The sequence below is a fragment of the Vespula pensylvanica genome, chromosome 14 (assembly GCF_014466175.1).
Source record: "Vespula pensylvanica isolate Volc-1 chromosome 14, ASM1446617v1, whole genome shotgun sequence".
NCBI classification, from domain to species: Eukaryota; Metazoa; Arthropoda; class Insecta; order Hymenoptera; family Vespidae; genus Vespula; species Vespula pensylvanica.
In genome coordinates this window covers 2777903-2803359 of record NC_057698.1, presented here as the reverse complement: position 1 = coordinate 2803359, position 25457 = coordinate 2777903, and the positions used below count along the sequence as shown (strand labels likewise).

The following is a 25457-nucleotide window of genomic DNA, read 5'->3' as shown; positions in this document are numbered from 1 at the left end:
GTATCTATCTATCGATTGATTCGTGGATTTTCAAAAATAAAAAAAAAAAAAAAAAAAAAACATTTTCTCGACGGTGTCTTTATATTTTTTTCTTTTTCCAACTTCATTTTTCATTTTTAATATATTTTTAATACAATTTAATAGTTCGACGTGATCGAGTTCGATCCGGAAACCTTCAGAATCTTATTGGACTATCTACATACTGGCTCTTGTCCTTTGACCTGCAGCAATATACCAGGTCTGATATGCGCAGCCGAACACTATGATTTGCCTGAATTACTTCAAGCTTGTTTCCATCACGCTAAACAATATCTACGTATCGAAATAGTCTGCGTGATGTTGTGCGCCCTTGAGAATTATTATTGGCGTTACACATCGGCAAACGATTTGATCGACATGATATTAGCCTTCGTTAAGACAAGAGCCTATCAACTCTTTCAAAACCCAGACTTCCTAACATTGAGCGAATCGATGGTACAAACGATAATGTCAAGCCGTCCTGAGGTCGCAGAGATTAAAAAATTTGAGGCCATGTTGAAATGGGCGAATCATAGGATCAAAACGAAACCTACTAAGCTCGATCCTAAACTTGAATTTAAATGTATCATGGAGAGACTATGCAACGATATCAATTTGTATAGAATACCTCCTCAAGAATTGGTCAGGGTAAGTAAATAAATTCAATAATACAAAAGATATTAATGATTATTTTCAAATGATAATTAATCGATCGTAAATCATCAAGTATCATCACTTTTCTATAATTTTCGCAGATCGTTTTACCGTCAAAAGCCATTGACAACGAATTGATCTTGAAGACGTTAATGGTCCAAGCGAAATCGGGGATCTATCGTAACGTTGACAGTTATCTAGAAGCTTATCAAGAGAACATTCAGAATCAAGAGAGTTTTGATTACTAGCCAAGGGCTCGTGGTAGATCGTCGAGTGAGCGACGTCGTGACAGATTCACGGAGGATTTACTCAAATAGATTGCTGTCTGAAGAGGGAGAGAGACAGACAGACAGAGACAGAGAGAGAGACAGAGAGAGAGAGAGAGAGAGAGAAAGAGAAGAGGAGGAGAAAGACGGAGATAGAGATAGAGAGAATATAATACCTATGATTCGATATCAAGTTGACAGGCTTCTACTAGAGAAATCGTGACCTCTCCCTCTTGGCGTAACTTATGATTAGAAACATGCTACCATGCTACTTGATGCGTGGGAGTCGCACTAATTATACCTTCGCCAACTCTGACAAGCGTTGTGATTGATCATCTGAAATCGAATAAGCTCGCACGTCGTCTACCATGTTAATCACTAAGAGAATATCGGACTACAAACATTAATTATTATTACCATCTACGTAGTATATGTATGTGTACGTGCCATATGTTTCGTATATACGATAATCAATATTTTCTCATGTGCACGTATTAAATCGATCGAAATCATTGAAATATATTATCGTTAACACTTCTTAGATCGACGATCTACGACGATCTATAGAGTGAAAACGAACGTTGAGAGAAATTAATCTAATGAGCGAAAATAAGAAGTGTCGTGAGGTTAATTACGATTGTGAAAAAAAAAGAAAAATTTCTTTAAAAAAAAAAAAAAAAAAAAAAAAAGAAAAGAAAAGAAAAAATTCCTTCGTCTCTTAATTGAGCTATCGTTGTGAGAAAGAAAGAAAGAAAGAAAGAAAGAAAGAAAGAAAGAAAGAGATAGATAGATAGATAGATAAATAGATAGATAGATAGATAGATAGATAGATAAATGGACGAAGAGAATAATACTTGGATAAAAAAAAACGTACAGGATTTTAATTAAAAAAGAAAAACAGAAATAAATAAATAAATAAATAAATAAATATATATATATAGATAAATATTAATTAAAAAAAGATAAGAACGTGCTCGAATGAATGAATGAATGAATCTTATCGAAGACCGCGAATATCCCGGAATTAGTTAGGAGTTAAAGTACATTGCATATTTAATATTAACATATATACATACATAAATAAATAAATACATAAATACATACATATATACATACATGCATACATACATACATACATACATACATATACTGTTCTGGCAAATTCATATGCACGGCGATGTCGACACGGCCAATAAGTTTTTTCGTTTAAAAATTGGAAAGAACGTGAATAAATCGTTGAAAGATCGTAATATGAAAAAAAAAAAAAGAAAAGAACAAAGAAGACAAAAAAATGGAAAATTCTTACTCGGCAAACTAAAGGACACGATGGATTTTATTCAAGGTCAACGAAATCGATTGCAATTGAATCACATGCCGAACACGACAATCTCTATCATAGATAAAAAATATATTATTGATAATATATGATAAACGTAAAAGCTGGATAATTAATTGGTAAGCGCCAAGAATGATTATATGAAATAAAGGAATGACGGCAAAATAATAATAATAACGCTGAAGTCGAATAAATGGAAATAATAATAATAATTAATAATAATAAATAAATCAATAAATAATATTAATAATAATAAGATGATGAATTAATGCAATGTAATAGCAACATTAATAAATAGTTAATAATAATAACGGACAACGTTGGTGTTAAATGTGAGATGAAATAAACAAACAAATAACAAAAAGAATAAAAAAGAAAGAAGAAGAAAAAGAAGAAAAAATATTTAAAGTCTGTTCTGTTTTCTATCGTAGATTTTGTATCTTCAATACTCTAAGACGGAGATTCTAAAAAAGAAAGAAAAAAAGAAAAAATAAAATAAAAAAAATCGCAGGGACAGGCTGGTACAGTAAATTCATATTAAGTGCGATGACGATGGTATACAGATTCGTATGTTTACAAACAAACAAACAAACAAACAAATAAGAAACATAATAACAATAACAATAATAATAATAATAATAATAATAATAATAATAATAATAATAATAATAGTAATAATAATAATTATTATTATAATAGATTCACGCGCGTATATATGTATCATCTCGCCATTCATAAAATTTTATTCGATATTCGTGATTGAATTCGTGAAAGAAAAAATGAATTAAAATTATGAGAATTTGACCAAAAGAAAAAAAAAAAAAAAAAGAAAGAAAAAAAAAGACACAATAAATAAATATCCTGAAAATCCTGATCAAAAAAGCATATCATAAAATTTGAATCCGTTGATATCGTCCAGCCTGTTTCCTGAGTTTCATTAAATGATTGTATTTAAAAATCGAGAGAGAGAGAAAGAGTGAGAAAGAGAGACAGAGTATGCAATGTGTTATTTATTGATACATGAAAATAAAAGAGATGTAGAGGAAGAGAGTTGCTATTCTCAAAAGATTGAAAATGAGAGAAGGAAAAAATATTTTTTACGAGATCCGTTCGCCGTTTCATCATGAAAAAAAAAAAAAAAAAGAAAAAAAAACATTAATATTTTCGAGTGACGCAGATATCACATGCATACACACATACATACACATAAAAAAAACTCTCTAAAACACATTGTAGTTTTTTTTTTTTTGTTATACTTGGAACGATGATATCGCGATGTGTGTGACTCATTCAAAGAAATATAATATATATACATATGATAATAAAAATTAAAATATAATAAGAATAATAAATAATAATAAAAATAAAAATAATAGTAATAATATAATAATAATAATAAAAATAATAATAATAATAATAATAATAATAATAATAGAGAGTGATAATGATATTATTGATAATTATAATAATGAAAAAAGTAAAAAAAAAAAGATAATTCATCGATTCCTTCGAAGGCCGCCGTGAGGAATTGCCAAAAATGTTGTGTCTTATTGTTCGGGCAAACGGCTGGACGAAAGTAGACTTTCGAGGTTTTTTTTTTTTTTATCGAACTACTCGCATCGATTTCTTCTTCTTTTCTCTCTTTTTTTTTTTAATCTATTTTTAAATATGTTTTTTATTCCATCATTCGAGCACATTTTAATATTTTTAAAAAAGTATTTGACGAGAGAAGGACAAATGAAATGTATACTTTTGATTTTTTACTTCTAATCGATCATAGGTCCTAATCGATCTAATACAAATTAATTAGAGCATATTTATATCTATATATTATTTTTATGCTCGCAAAAGCGACAAAGAAGATTCGTAGAATTTATTTTTTACTTTTTAACACAAATAAAAAATATGATGAATCTGCGAGGACAAATTCAAGATCAAGATATTTCGAAATTCTACTTGAAAACCAGTGTATAAACGTAGACGTTTTAGGATACGATCGTGAAAAGAGTAAAAGGAAAAGAAAAACCAAAAAAAAAAGAATAAAAGAAAAAAGAAAAGAAAAGAAAGAAAAAATCGTAATCGATCATTCGCCGTGTCGATCAAACACACGACGTGTCTATTATATGTACGCATCGTTAGTTTTTCTTGTTAGAAAGGGAAGAACTTGGAAGAAAGAATTCCATTATCATTATCATTATCATTATCATAAAAAAAAAAAAAAAGAAAAAAACATCGCACGAAATCGATCATCGAAAATGAGTTTAGCGAATGCGAGGATCGCCGAGGACAGAATTTTGATACTATCTACTACTAATCTATCGCTCTCGCTTACGCTCGTAAAATATTTCAAGGAAAATTATTCTTAATTGATTATTAATTCTAATATCACTTTGATATCGTTCTAAAACATTCTTACTAATATTTTTATAATTTTATTAATGAAAGAAAAAAAAAGAATTAGATTCATTTTATTATTAAATTTCTAAATGCAATGTATTGATTACAATAGATCAATATTATTAATAATTTTGTAATTACGATTAATCGATATTACCATTAATTCTTTGATTTACGATTTAACGATTTTAATAGGAATCATTTGATTACAATATATTAATTTTATTATTAATTATATAATTAATCTCGTAATTACAAATCCCATAGATATCTGTCTGTTGTTTTTAATTATCAAATCGATAATTAATCTTTTAACAATCCAAGTTAAAAGATCAGAAATATTAGAAAATTAAATATGAATATTGTCCTTGAATTTTTACGAGTTCTGAAAAAAAAAAAAAAAAAGATAAAATTCTGTGCACCGCGTCGTCCGACAGGAGCGGACTTGTACCTGAACGTATGCAGATATCACAAATCAGTACAAATGTGCGCCTGTTGTATGTATTCACTTTTCCTCTCACGTTCACCGCGTGAACACGGTAATGTACAAAAATGACCTTCGTTCAACCAAACTCGACGACGCTCTCAAATATAGTTCGATACAAATTTAAAGAGAAAGAAAGAGAGAAACAGAGAGAAACAGAGAGAGAAAGAGAATGAATAAAAACATTAAAAAAAGGACGTGTACGTGTATGTGTGTGTGTATGTGTATATGCGCGTATGAGAGAAAAATATCAGAAAAGAGAAATATAAGAATAAATGGAAATGAGTACGAGTAAGTACGTGTGTCATACGTGTGCGTGAGAGAGAGAGAGAGAGAGAGAGAGAGAGAGAGAGAGAGAGAGAGAGAGAGAAAACAAGAGCAAAAATCGATCGAAAAATACTTTGTCGAACGCTATTCTGTCCAGTCATTGCCGCCTACTGTTCAAACTGTACGTGTACTCACACAGATACATACATATATACACATGATGAAAAAAGGAGAACTAATAAACTACTACATTGAAAAAATAATGGAATAACATAAAGATATGTACGAGCGAAGTAATTGTATGTAATATAGTTAATATTACATAATATGCGCGCACATGAAAGCACGCACACGTAACGCAAGAATTATATATATATATATATATATATATATATATATATATATAAATTAATAAAAACAATTATATTTAAAAAAAAAAGTTAACACGCATGAAGTACCACGTGAGCGAATCGCGGCGAGTATAGAGAGATATAATTGATTGATTATGAATTTTTAGAGTTCAAGATGAAAAAAGAAATTACAAGAAAAAGAGAAATGAGAAGAAAGAGAAAAGGAAAGCAAGAATTATTTTCTAAGCGTGCGAGTTAGAATAAAAATATTTCGTCGAAGTATCTTGAATCTCTCTTTTTGTGTGGATGTAAATTTGGAATAAGTATAATTAAGATGTCGGTGACGTGTAGTAAATCTGTTTTTTCTTTTTCTTTCTTTTTTTTTTTTTTTTTTTTTTTAAATATTTGCAATACGCCGTATATATGTTGTCGATTATTATCGTTCACGTTGATCATCGTTATAATTAGTCAACTAATTAACTAATTAAAGTAAACTAAACTATACTAATCTAAAGTAAATTAAACTGAACTAAATTAATCTCTGTCCTTATCAAAACGATTGCCGCTGCCATTGAATTTTTCATCGTCATTGTTGTTGTTGTTGTTGTTGTTGTTGCCATTGTTGTTAAACTAGTCACGAGATATATACTCGTACGTTACGTGATCGATCAATCAATCAATCAATCAATCAATCAATCTATCGATCGATCGATCAATCAATCAATCAATCAATCTATCTATCTTTCTTTCTTTCTTTCATACGTATCTCGTACAAAACGAGAATCAATCGATCGATCACGTATATACGTCAATTTTGACAACTCCGAAAAGCGTGCTCGGTGTTAAAAATGGATTTTAGATAGTATTATCTAATGTTTCACAATATTTTATTCAATTCACGATGAAATTAATTGATTAATCATTAGTTGAATCAATGATGATCAATAATTGATATTCTCGTCGTCGTTAAATTAATAATGCTTTACTTAAATTATTACCATTAAAAAATATTAATTATAAGGATACTAATTAGATGAGAGTGTATCTACGGAATATTTCGTCAATGATTCGTAGATTTTGTGTCTACGAATAAAATGATTCGATTATTTTATGTTTCTACGGATTAGTATAATCGATGATTTATGTACTCATCTACGTAGAGATTCGTCAATGATTGAAACTCGTTGATTAATTGACTAATTATTCCCTAAACACAAATCATTGACGCAACAACATCGTAGACTCGTTCTCGTCTCGCTTAATTTTTCAGTAATAATAACAATTAAAAAAAGAAAAAAAAGAAAAACAATATTAATTTCAGGACGATAAGAATTTCAATTATAGATCATTTTAATTCAATTAACAATTAAATAAATAACTTGATCGCGATCGTTAATAAAATCTTGTTAAAACATTGGTATCGTCGATAAGAATCGGATAGATCGATCGATCGATCGATCGTTCGTTCATTCGTTTAAAATAAGAATGTGTCAAGATTAATACGATATTCTAAGTTTGCGTCTATCATCCGAAAGGAAACGATATAAACAAATCCTCATAGATTTTTCGCAAAGAATCCTTAAGAATCGTAAACTCTTGTAATTATTTCTAAATGATCGTTGGTTGAAATAGATCATCCGTTTCACGCGTTATCCCATCGCATTTATCGTGATGTGCTCTCATTAAACTGTTTCTATAACGATCCGTGAGAAACTGTCTTCTCATTATATTAACCTGATCTTCTTATTCCGTGTCTATAAACTTGAGATCTTCTCCATATTGAATTCATAGGACTTGGAGAGAGATCATTTTTTTTTCTTTCATTTTTCTTTTTATTTTATTTTCTTTCATTTATTTATTTATTTTTTTTATTATTATTATTATTTCTTTATTTCAATAAATAATTTCCAAATGTATATCAGAGTATATCATTGAGTAGAGAAACGATTTGACATTCGACATATTAATGCACCAATGATACGATGCAAATGAATTTTATGCATTTACTTTAATGAGAGAGAATGAGAATGAGAATGAGAATGAGAATGAGAGAGAGAGAGAGAGAGAGAGAGAGAGAGAGAGAGAGAGAGAGAGAGATGGCGATCGTGTGAAAAAAAGAAAAGGAAATTGTTGTCCTATCAATTGACCTAATCGCACAATGTATTAAATATGCAATTATTTAAGCGATCCTCTCGTTTATATTCTATTGATATGTTGTAATTTAAAAAGGAAAAGAAAAGAAAAGAAAAAAGGGAAAATAAAAGAAGAAAAGAAAGAAGAGAAAAAAAAAGAAATTAATTAAAACAACTCTTCCAACTCGCCGTGTCACGCTTGCGTGGTAAAAATTGTATGCGCGAATGAAATCATAAACGAGAACGTAATGTATATGAAGCTACTGTGATGTTACTGTTGAATATAAAAAAAAAAATATATATACATACATATACCAGCTGTTCCACTGATTAAGTTGAAACAATTTTTACAAGAGAATTCATTTTGAATAGTTTTTTTTTTTTTTTTTTTTTTTTTTTTTTTTTTTTTTTTTTTTTTTTTTTTTTTTTTTTTTAATCGGTTTTCATCGTTGCGTTCGACTTATTCGAATTTGCCATCGTGCGAGTCGTACTCTTAAAAAAGTGCAAATGTTACATGAAACATTTTTTTTTTTTTTGTTTTATTTACAATTCTACAAAATCCAAGTATCATCCGAATCTTTGTACAAACAAATAACCGCAAAGACTTGGATGGATTTTTTTTTTCTTTTTTAAATTCTACCCGTCGTATGAAAAAATTGCTACCAACTAATTTTTATTACGGCGTGAATATTGTTTCATACAAAACTCACTTATCACAATTGTTCATGTTTAATACCCATTAGTATAATTTGCTTGATTCAATGAATTGTTAAACCATTATGATTCACCTCACGGATTATGAGCAGTTTCTTTTTTTTTTTTTTTTTTTTTTTTTTTTATGCCAAACCATAAGATCACGTTATTATGTACAATTTTGTACAGTTTGAAATCATAACACTTCCAGAATTCCTGAAAATAATTTCATAACAAATTAACGTCGGCTTCTAGCCACTTTTTAATATCACTTTATTATTTAGCCTTAACACTCCAATCCTTCGGTCCAATACAGACACTTTGGATCTATCCTAACTTGGCGCTTTTTCATTGCCGCCGAGTGTTGCTCAATTATTTCCCTGTGAATAAAGATGTGAATCAATATGGAAAACGAAGGAAATCCATCATTCTGAAATTAACAAACTTTTTCCCTAGATCCTTCAATTACCTATTTAACGTTATGATATATTGTCCTTTGTAGTAGTTAATTAGATTCAAGTTTTGTAACGTCGATATTACGTCTTCCTTTTTGATAGACGTTAAATCACAGATTTCACTTATCGTTATTTGCGGTTTCTCATTTTCGACTACAGGTTTAATGTTCAATAATATATCGAGTATCGTATGCGTCCAATAACTTCGATACGATAACAAGCCCAAATCGGATAATGGCTTTTCTGGAGATCCAGTTTTACCCTCGAATTTCGAGAGTTCGTAGGAAAATTCTATTAATAATTTTCCATATCCTTTTCTTTGGTACGGTGGCAGCGTGAGAATACATGCAACGTTATGATCCTCCGGCGATTCCTTCTCTTTAGAAAAATATCCAACTATATGAAAACCTCTGCTATCAAAGTCAGTCATAACGTAAAATAAAAAAGGGTCAGTGTCGTAATACAATGTCTTATGATCGAGAAATAACTTTGCTAATAAACATAAGTTCTGCGCATAGTTTTTGTTCTTTCTACCATCGATTTCAAAAAACGAAATAGACCCTTTTCGATATATTTCATTTCCCGGTGGATGACGTAAATTGCACTTTGCCAGATGTCTCTCCAAACACTTTCTACTTTTTCTATATTTCAAGCAGAATTCACAGATATATATACACGGAAGATTCACCATCTCTTGTGGATATGGACTGAAATACCAAGGCTTTATCCTATGACGACCTAATTCTATCAGTTCTACATTTTTCATCCGTGTGACAACATCATCGTGATGATGAGCAACCAACGAACCAGTAGGTCTCGGACCTGTAGTTTGAGGCGGGCCGTCTTGAGAATCCTCATTCTCTAAAAACGTTGACTTTCTCTTCTTTGACATTTTCTTTTGTAATGCTGCTTGTAATACAGCAGTACCATTCAATGGTTTGTTACTAACACTACTAGGACTAGAAGGTCTGCTTTGCACTTGTTTTTTTGGAGTACCTGCTCCTGTTCCAGGAGCTGTGCCATCTCGTTGAGGATATTGAACTTTTCTAGTGTCCAAACAATCTTCAGTCACCCACTCATCTAATCGTTTATTAACTGGAAAATTATTGTCAATGTAAACCAATCCGCATAAAAAAGATATAGACATTAGCTTCATTATTCGGGAAAACTACTTACAATCAACATAATGCACGTAATAACACCTGATACCATGTATATCCTTAACACTGATAATTTCAGCTAGGGCTGTGAATAGTAAAATTACTATCATGATGTAATATTTAAAGGAATAATAACACTATACGATATACATATCATGATCAATTGATTTACTTCTGACGTGAGTCTCATTGAGTAATAAGTAATAAAAATGATTGCTGAATATAACCTCAAAATATTTAAGCTGTGATCCTCATATTTCGTAAAACTTTTAATTACATAATATATATGAAAATTCATAGTTTCACCTATACACATACGAACATATAATTTTTTACAGAATTTAGATCAAATACGATATAGACGTAGTTGAAACAAATCTTTGATTACGTGATAGCAATACACGTCGAATATAATAAAACATAATAGTATTTTGAAAATAATGATAATTTAGATTGAAAAAAGAATCTAATGATAAACTAACTCACGCCAATCGTCCGTTCCATGCATTTTGACTGGTAAACGACAACCTTCCACAAGTGAATTCTGAAAGAGGTTAGAATATCCTAATATTTCAAAAACAAATTTTTTGGTTCATTTCTCCAAGAATTTCACTAATTTTAATAATTAATATATTACTAAACTTACCACAGAATCGTATATCGTTTCATGCTCATTATGTTCTTCGATCATTTTAGTTGAAATTTACGAAATCTAACACTACACTCCTTTTTGTTTTAAGTTTTTACGGAACTACACGAGTATCACACCACTATCACAATAAATCCCTTTGACTACGAAGAGCACATAGAAAGTAAAATGTAGGAGAAAATTCAGATCTTTTTATATTGGTTGAAATCGGACGAAACATTAGAATTACTTCGAATAAATTGATAAACTGATATTGAGGTCGCCATCTTAGTTTCATTCATAATACTTATAGCCGACATATTTATGAGTCATAATCAATAAACGTTTTACGATATTTCCAAATAAAATTCAAACTTCATGACAAAAGCATAAGATATACGAAGCTAGTGTTTTATATATATATATATATATATATTATATATATATAAATATTTATTTATATAGGTCTATTTATATAGTACTGATTTGACTCCGCCGAAAAGATTTTATGAAAATTCGTTTAAGGTTATCTTTTTAGAAAAATTCGAAGTACACGTGAATCGTCGAATGAATTTGTAATATGCTGGCAATTCGTATTCTTAGAAATATGCAAATGTTATAAAATCATATTTATTTGCAATTCTACAAAGTCAAAATATCATCCAAGTCTTTGTACAAACAACCACAAAGTTGTATAGATAGAATTTTGTTAAAAAATTTTAGTCGTATTAAAAGATTGCTATTGATTAAGTAAAACGAATATTGTTTTACGTACAACTCATTAATTACATTCATTAATGTTGAAATCTCACAAATAGTACAATCTACTTGATTCAATGAATAATTAAACCACTATGGTTCATGTCACGGACTACTAACAGTCTTTAAAATATCAGACCATAAGATCGTATCATTATGTACAATTCTGTACAGTTTAAAATCATACATAATCACTTCCAGAATTCCTGAAAATAATTCTAAGACAAATTAACATTGGGTTATGATCATTTTAAAAATCATTTCACCATTTAGCTCTAACACTCCAGTCTTTTGGTGTCCAATGAAGACACTTTGGATCTATCTTGACTTGGCGTTTTTCCATTGATGCTGAATGTTGTTCAATTATTTCTCTGCAAAAGACGTACGTCAGTACAAAGACTAGAGGAAATCCATTGTTCTGAAATTGACTAACTTTTTGTCTATATCCTTCATTTACCTATTTAATGTTACAATATATTGTCCTTTGTAGTAATTAATCAGATTTAAATTTTGTAATGTCGATATCACGTCTTCCTTTTTGATAGATGTCAATTCACAAATCTCACTTATCGTTATTTGCGGTTTCTCATTTTCAACAACAGGTTTTATGTTCAGTAATATATCCAATATCGTATGCGCCCAATAACTTCGATAAGATAACAAGCCTAAATCTGATAATGGCTTTTCTGGAGATCCAGTTTTGCCCTCGAATTTCGAGAGTTCGTAGGAGAATTCTATTAATAACTTTCCATATCCTTTTCTTTGATAAGGTGGTAGAGTAAGAATACAAGCAACGTTATGATCCTCTGTTGATTCCTTTTCTTTGGAAAAATATCCAACTATATGAAAACCTCTGCTATCAAAGTCAGTCATAACGTAAAATAGAAAAGGATCAGTGTCGTAATACAATGTCTTATGATCGAGAAATAACTTTGCTAATAAACATAAGTTCTGCGCATAGTTTTTGTTCTTCCTACCATCGATTTCGAAAAACGAAATAGAGCCCTTTCGATATATCTCATTTCCTGGCGGATGACATAAATTACATTTTGCCAAATGCCTCTCCAAACACTTTCTACTTTTTCTATATTTCAAACAGAACTCACAGATATATATACACGGAAGATTTACCATCTCTTGTGGATATGGACTGAAATACCAAGGCTTTATCCTATGACGACCTAATTCTATCAGTTCTACATTTTTCATTCGTGTGACAACATCATCGTGATGATGAGCAACCAACGAACCAGTAGGTCTTGGACCTGTAGTTTGTGGAGGACCGTCTTGAGAATCCTCGTTTTCTAAAAATGTTGACTTTCTCTTTCTAGACATTTTCTTTTGCAATGCTGCTTGTAGAACGGCAGTGCCATTTAATGGCTCACTACTGACACTACTAGGACTAGGGGGTCTACTTTGTACTTGTTTTTTCGGAGTAGCTGCTCCTGTTCCAGGAGCTGTACCATCTCGTCGAGGATACTGAACTTTTCTAGTGTCCAAACAATCTTCCGTTACCCACTCATCTAATCGTTTATTAACTAGAACATTATTGCCAATGTAAACCAGTTCATATTAAAAAGACATAGACATTAAGAAAAACTACCTACAATCAACGTAATGCACATAATAACACTTGACACCGTGTACTTCCTTAACACTGATGATTTCAGCTAGGGCTATAAATAATTATTATGACATAATATTAGAAGAAATATAAGTATTATCTGTTTAAAAAAGAAAGAGAAAAATACTAAAAAAAAAGATCTTTAATAATCAACTAACTCACGCCAATCGTCCGTTCCATGCATTTTGACTGGCAAACGACAGCCTTCCACAAGTGAATTCTGAAAAAGAGGTTAGGATACAGTAATCTTCGAAGGATTCGTTTTTACTTTAATTCCTTCACGAATTTCGTTAATTTTTATAATTAATAAGTATCAAAACTTACCACGGAGTCGCATATCGTTTCACGTTCGTCATGTTCCTCGATCATTTTAGTTAAAATTCGCCAAATTTAACACACGCACGACCTTTGTTTTAATCTCCTATGGTACTAACGCATGCCACACCATTTAAACAATAAACCTCTTAGCTTACGAAAAATATATAGAGGGCAATGTATAGTAAAAAATTCAAACCTTTTTCTATTGGTTGAAAATGGACGAAAACTCGAATTAGTTCGAACAATGATCGCAAGATGGAGCTGTCGTCGGTATCTAATTTGCATACACGGTATATGCAACCGGTATGTTTATAAGTCATGATCTCTGAGGAAATGAAAAAAGTTTTGGATGAAATTGATGAAATTGAAAACTAGACGAAAATTTGATCCTTCGAACGATTTTCTTATCAACTTTTACGAAGATTTAAGGTAAGAGGAAAAACATAGTATTCGCGAATTTAAAGAAAATTTTATAAATAAAAGAACGCACGAAGAACTTCAATAAGTCCTTTTTATACATGCGTAGTACGTACGTGCATACATACTTGCACATACGAACAATAAATTTGAGATACAAAAATAGAAACAGAGAAATTTCCAAGGGGAGACTAATGAATCCTCACTATAAACGCGAAGTAATGTTACAAAGTTTCGTGAGGAGTTCGGAAGCATTATCATCCTCGCTATTATAATACTTCTCTATTATACGTTTGCGCGAGTGCGAGCGATGCTGCTTGCTAACGAAGCAAGATCGTACGGTACGTAGTAATTAGGAGAATACATTTAGTAGGTAATATAATTGAAGAGAACCGAAAATTTAGTCGTTAACATTCTCGCTAGAACGATTTGTAGAATTAATCAATTCCATATATATACATATATATATATATATATATATATATATATATATACACACACACACATATATATATATATATACTTATATTCAAGTGTCGTATAAAACGTTAAGAGAGAAGATAACAATCTTTTCATCGGTACGATAAAGTGTGTCTTCTAAGAGCTTACAAAAGCAACTTGTATATACATATATATACAAATACATACATACATACATATGCATCTATGTATGCATGTATGATACGTTACTCACCTATCTACATATATGTAATATATAGATATATTATGAGATACCTTTAAGAGAATCACGTAGGAACCGATCCACCATACTTTTTCCCGGATATAAATTTCTTTCATCGCCATTATCACTTTTAAATATCACTTTAACGTTGGAAAGGCGAGTCGTTCGATCGATCGTATCATATCGAAAGCCCACTAGCACATACCGCTATCGTACGAGCCGCACCCGGGGCTACATACGTCTCTGTGTCTATCCTATCGACATACGTATATGTGTGAATATATATATATATACACATATATATACGAATGTATGCAATGTATGTAGTGTATATATGTGTATGTATAATCTCTCTTTCTCTCTCTCTCTCTCTCTCTCTCTCTCTCTCTCTCTCTCTCTCTCTCTCTTTCTCTCTACTCTGTCTCTTTCTATGTGTATGCGATACCACAAGCTTGTACATATGTGCTTTGCACATAAGTGTACTCTCGACGGGCATACATAAGGGTTGATAGTGCTCGTGCAAGCAAGCCGCCCTTATATGCAGGGCGTGGTCAGGGTCCACCAATCAGAAGGCAGGGACTCTCTTCGGTAAGGCCAAATCGAACGAAGTAAAAATTTCAGCGGTCGCGTCAAACGCCAACGTCAAACGGGATGAGCACGGTTGATCCCAGGCTTACATTTTCCTTGCTTATCCTTACGATCGAACTATACGATTTCTTTCCAACTTCTTCATCTTCTTCATCTTCATCTTTTTCTTCTTCTTTATTTTCTTCTTCTTGTTCATCTTCTTCTTCTTCTTCTTCTTCTTCTTGTACTTCTATATCTTCGTATTCGTAATTTTTTTTTTTTTTATATTCGTATTCGTATTTTTATTAGAGTTTGTATTCGTTTTCGTCCTCGTCTTTCTCTTCTTTGTATTTTCCAATCGAGAAAGAGAAGAGAAAAGAAACGAAAAATAAAGTGGAAGAGAAGAAACAAAAAAAAGAAGGAAAGGAAGGATAAATTTTCTAGATCTTCACGTTGCGAAATGTCGTACGACGTAACGCGTAACAATCGAGAATTCTTTTCTATTGTAGACTCTTACGTACTTCTTTTATTTATTATTGTTGTTGTTATTTTTATTATTGTTATTTATTGTTATTACTTTTTTTAAAGATATAATCATATCTTTGTTCAATCGTTTGCAAGATATATGAAATGTTGACGTGAACATGAATACGCGTATAAATGTTGTAATTAAAAATGAAGATATTTGTCTAATTATATATTTAAGTAAGTTGATATTTATGCGGGTATATAAATATAAATATATTTGTGACGAATATTATTTATAACGATACTATTGAACGATACTGTTGTAAGATATTATTTTTTATTGTTATTCAATTTTATTATAGTTAATTTCTTTGGCGAGGTGAGAACAGTATCGTTATGAAAGATAATAAATTTTTGAGATATTCTTACGTGAATATAAGTGTTGTACAAGTGTTGGATATTTTTTTAATAATATGAAGTACTTATATAAATGAAGATCATTATTCTCTTGTTTCTTTCTGTTTTTAATATCATTATTAATTAATTCTTTCGTATAAAGAGCAATATCATAAAATAATTTCTGAAACATAAGTATATAATTCTGACGTTAAGATAAATATGCGAATATAAGTTTTGCCTAAATAAAAATATTACTTGTCTAATCGTATAGGTAATAAATATATACGCAATATAATTGAACAACACGCATATTATTCTTGATTTATTAATAAGTGTTACTTATATATCGATACTATTTCTTTATTATCCGAGAGAGAGAGAGAGAGGGAGAGAAAGAGAGAAAAAGAAATACATAAAAATAAATATAAAATTAAAACACGAATATAAATACTGTCGAGTAAATCCCAAAATAGCGCACATCTCTCTAAAATAATACATATACGATCTATCACAATAATATTAACCGCGACAATTTTCTCTTTAGCACAATGAATCAAACATAATTTCTCCCTTGTTTTATAACCATACAACTTCGAATATAGAAATGGACGATTAAAATATATCTCGGAGAGAAACGCTTCTAATCTATGAAATATATCCCATCGAATTTAACGATATAGCGAAATGAACGGGTAGAATAAGGAAGACCACGACGAATAATAGTAGACAGAGAAATAGAGATAGAGATAGAAATAGATAGATAGTAAGATAGAGAGAGAGAGAGAGAGAGAGAGAGAAAGAGACAGACAGACAGAGAGAGAGAGAGAGAGAGAGAGAGAGAGAGAGAGAGAGAGAGAGAGAGAGAGAAGGGTACAAGGAACAGGGTCTGCATTTAATAGCCATAGTGTTACCTTCGAGGCCTTTTGCCATTAAGAATCCCACAAGACCATCTCAGTTACTCCTTGTCTTTCTCCCTTCTCCTCCCTTCCTCCCTCTCTCCCTCCCTCTCTTTCTATTTCTCTCCCTCTCTGTTTCTGTCTGTCTCTCTCTCTTTCTCTCTTTGTACTACCTCATCCTCTTCCACCTTTTCCACCTCCTTATTCCTCCTCCTTCTCCTCCTCCTCCTCCTACTCCTTCTCCTTCTCCATCTCCATCTCCATCTCCTTTTCCTTCTCCTCCTTTTCCTAGTCCCGACATATTACGCTGTGCCTCGGTAACGCGAATGTAATACGTGTTCGTAGCCACCTATAGCTACACATTGCTCGGAGGTATATCCCGGTACACTAAAATCATTAGAGACACGTGCGCTTCGTAGCGCGCAGAATCCTGTCTCTTGCCATTAGAATGCTTAGATAGTCTCTCTCTCTCTCTCTCTCCTTCTCTCTATTCTATCCGGAGATCAATATCAAAACAAGCTTTTCTCTCTCTCTCTCTCTCTCTCTCTGTCCTTCTCTTTCTCTCTCTTTCTCTGTGCGTGTCTTTGTCTTTGTTTTTCATTTTTTCTTCCTTTGTCCTTTCCTATTTTCTTTCATATATTCGTTAAATTTTTCGATTACAAAATAATCGTATATTATAGAGATTAGAAATTTGTGGCTCTCTCTCTCTCTCTCTCTCTCTCTCTCTCTCTCTCTCTCTCTTTCTCTTCTTATTTTCTTTTATATTCGTCAAAATTGTTTAGAATTTTATTGATGAAACTCTTTCCGTATTTTCCTCTCTTTCTCTCAATGTTTCGTTTACATATTTATATTTTGGACTTTGTATAAGTAAGAGAAGAGAATCGTATATTACAGATTAGAAATTAATGGTACTCCTTTTTTATCTTTTTCTATTTTAACGAGAGATTACTATCAAAAGAATCTTCTCTCTCCCTCTCTCTCTCTCTCTCTCTCTCTCTCTCTCTCTCTCTCTCTCTCTCTCTGATTTACTGAACTTTATATCGATAAGAAAAGAATCACACACACACACACATATGTACGTATATATATCATAGAGATTAGAAAAGAGTAGATTTTCAAGGTACCTACTACCATTTCGTTTCTCCTTCTTATTTTATTTTCTTTATCTCGGTGCACGTTGCTCGATCTCAATTTATCCATAAGACTAGTTCGACGTCGTCGTCGTTCTCGATGCCGTCGATTTACGAGGAGGACGTTAACGGTGAGAGCGGGAGGAGGGTGACAAAGGTTGGGGTGAAGCGAAGGGGTAGGGAATAGAAAGAGAGAGAGAGAGAGGGAACGAGAAGAAACGAAGGGGAGGGAAGGGGTACGACGCTTCGCACATACAATCTTGAAGCGTATACATACTTTTCGAAAATTACGTTGCCCTTCTTCTTTAGCGGTGAGCGCGTACGTAAGAGGCCGAGAACTCGAAAAGATGGAGAAAGCTGAACGAAAGAGAAAAGAAAATAGAGAACGAGAGAATAAAAAGGAAACAGAGAGAGAGAGAGAGAGAGAGAGAGAGAGAGAGAGAGAGAGAGAGAGAGAGAGAGTATGTATGTATGTGTAGAAAAAAATGAGCGAAAAAATGCGTCGTCGAGGAAAGAGGAGGACGAGAAGAAAACGAGCGAACGAGCTTACGAAAGAGAAAGAAAACGGAAAAGAGAGAAAGAGAAAGAGAGAGAGAATATCGTGTGGTTCTTCGTCGCGCTGCTTAAAATTCATAAGGCGCTCTGTTTACTTACTAAAGATACGCGGCTTGCCCGTCTCGTCCTTAGCAAAGTGTCTTCGAGAGACGCCATGAGGAGAGAGGCCGTGCTTTATCGCGGAAAATAAAATTATTGGTTGCATTTTTCTCACTCCTCTTCCTCTTTCTCCGACGGTACCCCTTACCCTCTCTCTCTCTTTCTCTCTCTCTCTTTTTCTCTTTCACTCCCACCTCTGTTCTCGCAAACCATCACCTCCATTCACCCCCTCTTTCACCCCCTCCCTCCCCTATTTCATCCTTCTCTATCTCTCGTGACTTCTTTCTCAACATTCTCCTGTCTTTTCTTCTTTTTTTCCTTTTTCTTATTTTTTTTCTTCCTCCTTTTTTTTCTCCTCTTTTTTCTTCTTCTTTTTCTCTCTCTTTCTCTCTCTCTCTCTTTTTTTTTTATCACCGAGTATCTACGATGAGCCACGTTTTTTTTCTTACTTCTTTTTTTTTTCCCTTACTCCTTTTTTACTTTCCTTCTCCTTAATCGCGACGGCGTGTCGCGGATCCAAGAACGAATCGTCGCAGCTCCTTCTAGAGGAGCGCGCGGATTTTTCAAGCGGGATTTTAAACGTGCCCCGAGGCCCTCGAGAACGCACGCACCGAGCCGTGAAAGAACTTCCTTAACCCTTCTTTCTTTCTTTCTTTCTTTTTTTTCTTTCTTTCTTTCTTTTTTTCTTTTCATTTCTTCTCTCTCTCTCTCTCTCTCTCTCTCTCTCTCTCTCTCTCTCTCTTTCGTTTTCTCTTTTTCTTTTTCTTTTCTCGTTAGCTTTAAGACGATTCGATTACGTTTAACCGTTTTTCTACTTAGTTAGTCGAACGTTCTATTAATTAGATCGATCATTATTGATTAATCGATTCATAATCGATCGAGTAATAATAATTTCGAAATAAATCAGTCTCCGATTTGCCAATATGGATTATATGGTATTAAGAAAATGATTTTGAAATCTAGGAAACGCGTATAATGAATGATAAAGAAGTCTGTATGTATGTATTGTTCGATATCGAAGGATTGGAACTAACGAGAAATTCTCTTCTTACCGATTTTCGATGCGTCGTATCATTCATGTCACTGCATTGTACTCGATATATAATCGTAGATTCAGAGAATAAAGAATTTTATATGATACTTACGTAGATCGTTATGGGGAGTACAATGTGCGTATATTGTATCATATCAAAAGGAGAAATTTTAGGAAAGGATAGAATGAGGATCGGCCTCGAGGGTAATTAGCTTCTTAACGTGACAGTCACTTACTAATATACAGCCTTTTCGTGAAAATATAATATAATATAACATAACATAACATAATATAATATAATATAATATAATATAATATAATATAATATAATATAAAGTCTTCTCTTCTTAAATATATAATATATATCTAATATACATGTGTGTGGATACACGTGTATGTGTGTGTGTATAAAAGAAATCGTATTATATAATATACTAATTTCTAATTTTTCAAATCGAACATCGAAACGACGTACGTATACATGTAAGTGTATAATATGAAAATATAAATATGAAAATATGTAAATATCCAATTTCTATTTATCTACGTGTATGTATATATATATATATATATATATACATACGCGCATACAACGCATATATATAATATATAATATATAATATATACATGGTAGTATCCGTAACGCACTTCCACGCTTTCACATAAGGCGTTATAATCTCGTTGCTCCGGGCGACGTCGAATAAAGTACTCACGGTACGCCGGTATAACGCGAGGCACCAACTATTAACTCATTAGTCGAAGTTCTTCGTATTATCGCATTCTCTTTGAGACCGCGCCGGTGTTCTCGTACTTACGCTGCTACCCGCTTGCTTGTGGATTGGATCGAGAAAGGAGCCTGTCGGAGGAAAGGGTGGGAAGAGGGCGTGGGGGAGGGGGAGGGAACGGACGGGGAAGAGGTGATGGCGGCGAATGTTGGGAGAGAGAGAGAGAGAGAGAGAGGGAGAGAGAGAGAGGACGGCATTGGAAACTACGATGGGGTTGGACGAGTGGGTGGTGGTTGGTGGTAATACGTAAAGGTAGTGGTAAGGGTTTGTATGAGAGAGATAGAACGACAGATACAGCGAAAGAGAGAGAAAGATATAGCAAAAGGACGAAGAGAAAGATAGATGGAGTTAGATGGAGATAGGTGAGAGAAGGTAGAGAAGGGTGGAGAAGGGTTGCGAGGTGGTTGCACGCCCGGCATTGTTTCGAACAGCCGTGTACACGTACATACATCTATTTGGCACATAGGTAAAGCATCTTAGAGGCCGCGTAGAAGGGAACTCGCCGTCGGCGTTGAGGATGAGAGAAAGAGAAAGAGAGATAGATAGATAGATAGAGAGAGAGAGAGAGAGGAGAGAGAGAGAGAGAGAGAGAGAGAGAGAGAGGAAGGCAGATAGAGAACACTACCGACAGCGCCAGTGCCAGCAGCAGTAGCACCAGAAGCAGTAGCAGCAGCAGCAGTAACAGCAGCAGCAGCAATAGCAGTAGAAGCAGTAGCAATAGCAGCAACGGCAGCACCACCAGCCAGCCATCTTGCCACAAACTTGACTCGACCAATCAGCGTCGAGGCTGTGGTCACCGTTGTATCCTCTCTCTCCTTCTCTTCCTCCCACCCTCTTCTCTTCTCTTCTCTTCTCTTCTCTTCTCTTCTCTTCTCTTCTCTTCTCTTCTCTTCTCTTCTCTTCTCTTCTCTTCTCTTCTCTTCTCTTCTCTTCTCTTCTCTTCTCTTTTCCACATGTTCCCTCTCTCTCTCTCTCTCTCTCTCTCTCTTTCTCTATGAGAGTGTAGCACCCCCGCAGCACCACCTGCCAGCCAACCCTTTAATTCTAATCAATTTACTCTTGCGTGAGTCTCAACCTACCCGGCGTATCCTACCTTTACCTCCCCACAACTACCGTTTCCACTCTCCTCTACCTTCTCTCTCCCCCCCCTCTCTCTCTCTTTCTGTTTTCTCCCTCTTTCCTTCTCTTCCGCTTCCTTCTCTTCCTTCTCCTTCTCCTCCTATTCCTCTTCTTCTTCTTTCTCCCAACAGAGCAACCTTTCACCTTCTCGAACGACCCTACTACATCTGATGACGGAACTACTCCTCGTGGACGCTTAGAACTCGTTCTAACCGTCTAAATAATTAGCGTTCGGTGATTAATTGCACCAGGGCTACGTTTACGATTCTCTCTCGTGGCCAATGTTCTTGTTACTTAGCCGAATTACATAGTAATCGATCCGTAAATCCATTTATTGTCACCTACTTCCTCAATCCTCGGTTGGAATTTTCTTTCTTTTCTTTCCTTTTTTTTCTTTTTTCTTCTTTCTTTTTGTTTTCTTTTTCTTTTTTCTTCTTCTTCTCCTTTTTAGTCGGTATTAAAGGGAAGAAAGGGATGATAAAAGGACGTTCACAGGAAATAAATCCTCAATGTCGTACTGATCGCAAATTCGTTTCGGGCACTGGCAGAGAGTAAGACTGGCTTAACGAGAAATTCGATCTCTGGCAAGTGGAAGAACGATCCTATGTTCTTCTCTCTCTCTCTCTCTCCTCTCTCTCTCTCTCTCTCTCTCTCTCTCTCTCTTTCTTTATGTCGACGTATTTCGATGTCTCTGATCGAGTGTGGGGATTCAGGACGACGAAGAGAAATAGGTGGGCAGATCGATTTATTTACGTCGCCGATTGGAACTCGCTCAAGACGTTTTCCTTTCCTTTAATGCTCGTGAATACGTGAAACGATTCTTCCTTTTTTTTTCTTATTTTGTTTTTCTAGTAACTTTTAAAAATATGAAAAGCATTAGGTAGGCGCCACAAAGGCAGATACCCCTGAGATTTTAACGAGAGAGAATTTTATTTAACTTTGTCTTTAACGAAAAAAAAAAAAAAAAAAAAAAAAAGAAAAAGGAAAAAGAAGAAAGAAAGAGAGAAAGAAAAAAGGAAAAGAAAAAAAAAGCACAAAAAACGAAATACGATAAGAAAACTTAGATCGAAAAAGTATTATAAACTAATCGAATAATAATCCATTAATATCGTTTGCGTTATTTTCGTTCCTTAATTAGAAACTGTTTAATAATATAGATTTATAAGTAACGTTGTTTGAATGGATATTATCATAACCATAAATAATAAAATAATTTTATAATAAGGTTTAAATGATATTGAATATAAAAATGAAGGAAGAAGAAAAAAAAGTAAAGAAAAAGAAAAAAAAAAAATGGGACGAACCTTTTTCTGCGTGTATTAAACGGAGAGCTAAACTCTTTCTCCTTCTCTGTTTTTCGAAAGGATAGGTTGCAAAGAAAAGAAAAGAAAAAAAAAAAAAAGAAAGGCACGCTTAAATTAGCGTTAAAAATGATTAAATCGCGTTTCTCTCCGCTCGAAATATCATTAGCCTCGAGCAAACCGTGGGTAGTATTTTCTCGGCTCGTCGTACGTAATAAGCGGCGCGTGCACGTAAAACGAGTTCATCACCCTTTAAAAGTTCTTAAGCACCCCGGTTACGGAGAAAAGTGAGGTGGGGTGGGGCAGGGGGAGGGGTTGCTTAAGGTCTTAAGTTCTTGACTTGCTCACCTGTCGATGCGGAATACTTTCCTCCTTGTGAAAGACGTCGTTTCGAATCACGTTTTCGAAAGTCAAAGAAAAGCAAGCTTGCTCTGGTTTAGAGTAAAGAGAGAGAGAGGGGAGGGGAGGGGAGGGATATGTAAGGAGTTAAAAGAAGCTAGCTAACTAATCGTTGTAAAACGAGTTACCTTCGAAACCGATGAGAATTTAAAGGTATATGTTAACTCTATTTAAGGAGAGAGAGAAAGAGAGAGAGAGAGAGAGAGAGAGAGAGAGAGAGAGAGAGAGATACGTATATATGTATATATAATATAGGTAAATAGGATATTAATTAATTCGATATCCTTTCTCTTTTTCAATCATTTCTTTCAACTTCCTTTATCGGTATATTTGATAATAAAGATTAAAAGTAACTAAGGAAATAAGAGGATCCTAATAATAGTGATCACTTCGGGAAGAATCTCTTGATTCGTATGAAATTACTTAATAAAGCAAACGGCTGCGACTACGTTGCTCTTTTTTGCCTGTTTGGAGATGCACGGTTCTGGAAGGACGGACGGACGAGTGGGGAAGAAGGAGGGAGTTTCGTGATGGAGAAGGGGGTTGGTGGCGAGGGTAGGAAGAGGGGGAGGAGGAGGGTGAGAGTTTAAATGGGAAAAAGTCTGTATTCTCTCGTGTGGGTGTGCGAGAAACGACGAGGAGGGTTGACTGACTGTGAAAGAGAGAGATAGATAGAGAAAAGAGAGAGATAGAGAGACAGAAAAAAAGAGAGAGGAAGAGAAAAAGAGGGACAGATCTATCGTGGATGAGAGGAATGGTTGGCCGATCTTTTTAGCAAGGGTGGATCTCTCACAGACGAGTTTGCGACACAACGACGAACGGCGAACGACGACGACGACGACGACGACGACGAACGACGACGACGACGACGACGACGACGACGACGACGACGACGACGACGACGCGTCGAGTGGTTTTCAAGCTAATAAAAAAATTACCCTGCCGCATGAAACTCGACGACGTATAAAACGTCGGTGAACTCGACGATTCAACTATCCCCTCTCACTTTCACCCCCTAAACTCACCAACCCCCTCCTCCTCCTCTATTTCACGTCGGTTCTCTTGCTGTTACAGTCTTTGCTACTCTGGCTATCACCATCACCACCCCTTCCCTCCCCCTTATCCTTCAATATGGGCCTCATTGAAAGGAGTGAAAGGCCATAAGGGCTCGTCAAACTTTTGTTTCATTATTAATGCTCAAAAATATACAGACATATGTATATGTATGTATATATACATGCGTGTGTGTCTATGTGTTTGTCGTTATAATATTAATTATAAATTAAAAGTACACATGCGGAAGCTAATTTGCTCGGAAGAAGGAAAAACAATTTAGATATAACGATATTGATCGATCGAAAAAATTAAGGATAATGATATTTTACTTCGATGGATTAAAATTAAGGAGAAAATCGATAATTTGTTTAGATAATTGGGACAAAGAAATTTCCTAAATCTTTTGTATTAATTATTCCCGTATTTGTATGTGTTGTATGGGATAACGTTTTTGTATATTTATACATATGTACGTACACATAGATACATATGTATGTATTTATGTATGATCAACGAGGAATTGGATCATCATCGTTTTAGTTACATTGAAAAATGACGAAGAAGAAAAGGAGGTCGTCTTGAATTACAAAGAATCGACTCGTTTGAGGTGCTCCAGTAACTACTGAAATTACAGTATTACCTTCTGGCATTAATTAATGAAGCAAACTCCCTAAGGAAACGCGGACAATTGAAAAAGAGAGAAAAAGAGAGAAAAGAGAGAGAGAGAGAGGAGAGGTTAAAGGAAGTTCAATATTTGAGCCCTTTTTTTTCTCTTCATTGACCGGAACGTGCTACTTCGGTTAAGTGTGCCAAGCTGCCAATTTGGAAGGGTAAATGATAAAATATATGTATTTCAGTCGTCATTGGAGAACAATATTAATATTGATCTTTGACAAATCGAAAGACTCTGTTATTAATGTCTCCCTCCCTCTCTCTCTCTCTCTTTTTCTTTCTCTCCCTCTCTCTTTCTTTCTCTCTCTCTCATATATTGTAGATGTTCGAGGAAAAAT

At 33.8% G+C, this 25457-nt stretch overlaps 4 protein-coding genes across 15 annotated transcripts in view; 2 read left to right on the top strand and 2 right to left on the bottom strand.

Moving 5' to 3' along the window:
* LOC122634271 overlaps nucleotides 1-1737 on the top strand; it is a 113200-nt gene extending 111463 nt beyond the window's left edge. For 7 of the 10 annotated variants that reach the window (XM_043823053.1, XM_043823052.1, XM_043823051.1 and 4 more), the window contains 2 exons: nucleotides 145-666; nucleotides 774-1735. In XM_043823053.1, the coding sequence (XP_043678988.1) occupies nucleotides 145-666; nucleotides 774-920 (669 nt within the window). In that variant the 3' untranslated portion in view covers nucleotides 921-1735. Of the gene's footprint in view, nucleotides 1-144; nucleotides 667-773 lie in introns of all 10 variants that reach the window. The other 3 variants (XM_043823057.1, XM_043823050.1, XM_043823048.1) reach the window with 2 other exon arrangements.
* Nucleotides 1738-8030: 6293 nt separating this feature from the next.
* LOC122634275 (histone acetyltransferase Tip60-like) lies at nucleotides 8031-11255 on the bottom strand. 2 transcript variants are annotated; one of them, XM_043823064.1, is made up of 5 exons: nucleotides 10859-11255; nucleotides 10695-10756; nucleotides 10229-10297; nucleotides 9067-10147; nucleotides 8031-8977 (listed from the first exon to the last, which is right to left on the bottom strand). In XM_043823064.1, exons 2-5 carry the CDS (start codon nucleotides 10714-10716, stop codon nucleotides 8884-8886), a joined length of 1266 nt encoding a protein of 421 aa, XP_043678999.1. In that variant the 5' UTR covers nucleotides 10717-10756; nucleotides 10859-11255; the 3' UTR covers nucleotides 8031-8883. The 2 variants fall into 2 exon arrangements, with proteins under 2 accessions (XP_043678999.1, XP_043678998.1); XM_043823063.1 differs by having other exon boundaries at nucleotides 10699-10756.
* Nucleotides 11256-11454: 199 nt separating this feature from the next.
* Nucleotides 11455-13685, bottom strand: LOC122634274 (histone acetyltransferase Tip60). Of its 2 annotated transcripts, none has more exons than XM_043823061.1 (5): nucleotides 13548-13685; nucleotides 13386-13443; nucleotides 13207-13275; nucleotides 12057-13137; nucleotides 11455-11970 (listed from the first exon to the last, which is right to left on the bottom strand). In XM_043823061.1, the coding sequence occupies exons 1-5, from the start codon at nucleotides 13590-13592 to the stop codon at nucleotides 11862-11864; spliced, it is 1362 nt and encodes a 453-aa protein (XP_043678996.1). In that variant the 5' UTR covers nucleotides 13593-13685; the 3' UTR covers nucleotides 11455-11861. The 2 variants fall into 2 exon arrangements, with proteins under 2 accessions (XP_043678996.1, XP_043678997.1); XM_043823062.1 differs by having other exon boundaries at nucleotides 13382-13443; nucleotides 13548-13684.
* A 188-nt stretch (nucleotides 13686-13873) lies between these two features.
* LOC122634277 overlaps nucleotides 13874-25457 on the top strand; it is a 99311-nt gene continuing 87727 nt past the window's right edge. Inside the window, exon 1 of the mRNA XM_043823066.1 lies at nucleotides 13874-13970. Within this exon, the coding sequence (XP_043679001.1) occupies nucleotides 13891-13970 (80 nt within the window). The 5' untranslated portion in view covers nucleotides 13874-13890. The remainder of the gene's footprint in view (nucleotides 13971-25457) is intronic.

Excerpts from the sequence above, each read along its gene's own strand:
- LOC122634275 (XM_043823063.1), bottom strand. The coding sequence starts at position 10,903 with ATGATCGAAGAACATAATGAGCATGAAACGATATACGATTCTGTG. Across the intron at positions 10,148-10,228 it reads TTACGTGCATTATGTTGATT|TTAATAAACGATTAGATGAG; the intron begins GTAAGTAGTTTT and ends ATAATTTTCCAG. Across the intron at positions 8,978-9,066 it reads TATATCATAACGTTAAATAG|GGAAATAATTGAGCAACACT; the intron begins GTAATTGAAGGA and ends CTTTATTCACAG.
- LOC122634274 (XM_043823061.1), bottom strand. The coding sequence starts at position 13,592 with ATGATCGAGGAACATGACGAACGTGAAACGATATGCGACTCCGTG. Across the intron at positions 13,276-13,385 it reads GCATGGAACGGACGATTGGC|CCCTAGCTGAAATCATCAGT; the intron begins GTGAGTTAGTTG and ends AATTATTTATAG. Across the intron at positions 13,138-13,206 it reads TTATGTGCATTACGTTGATT|TTAATAAACGATTAGATGAG; the intron begins GTAGGTAGTTTT and ends ATAATGTTCTAG.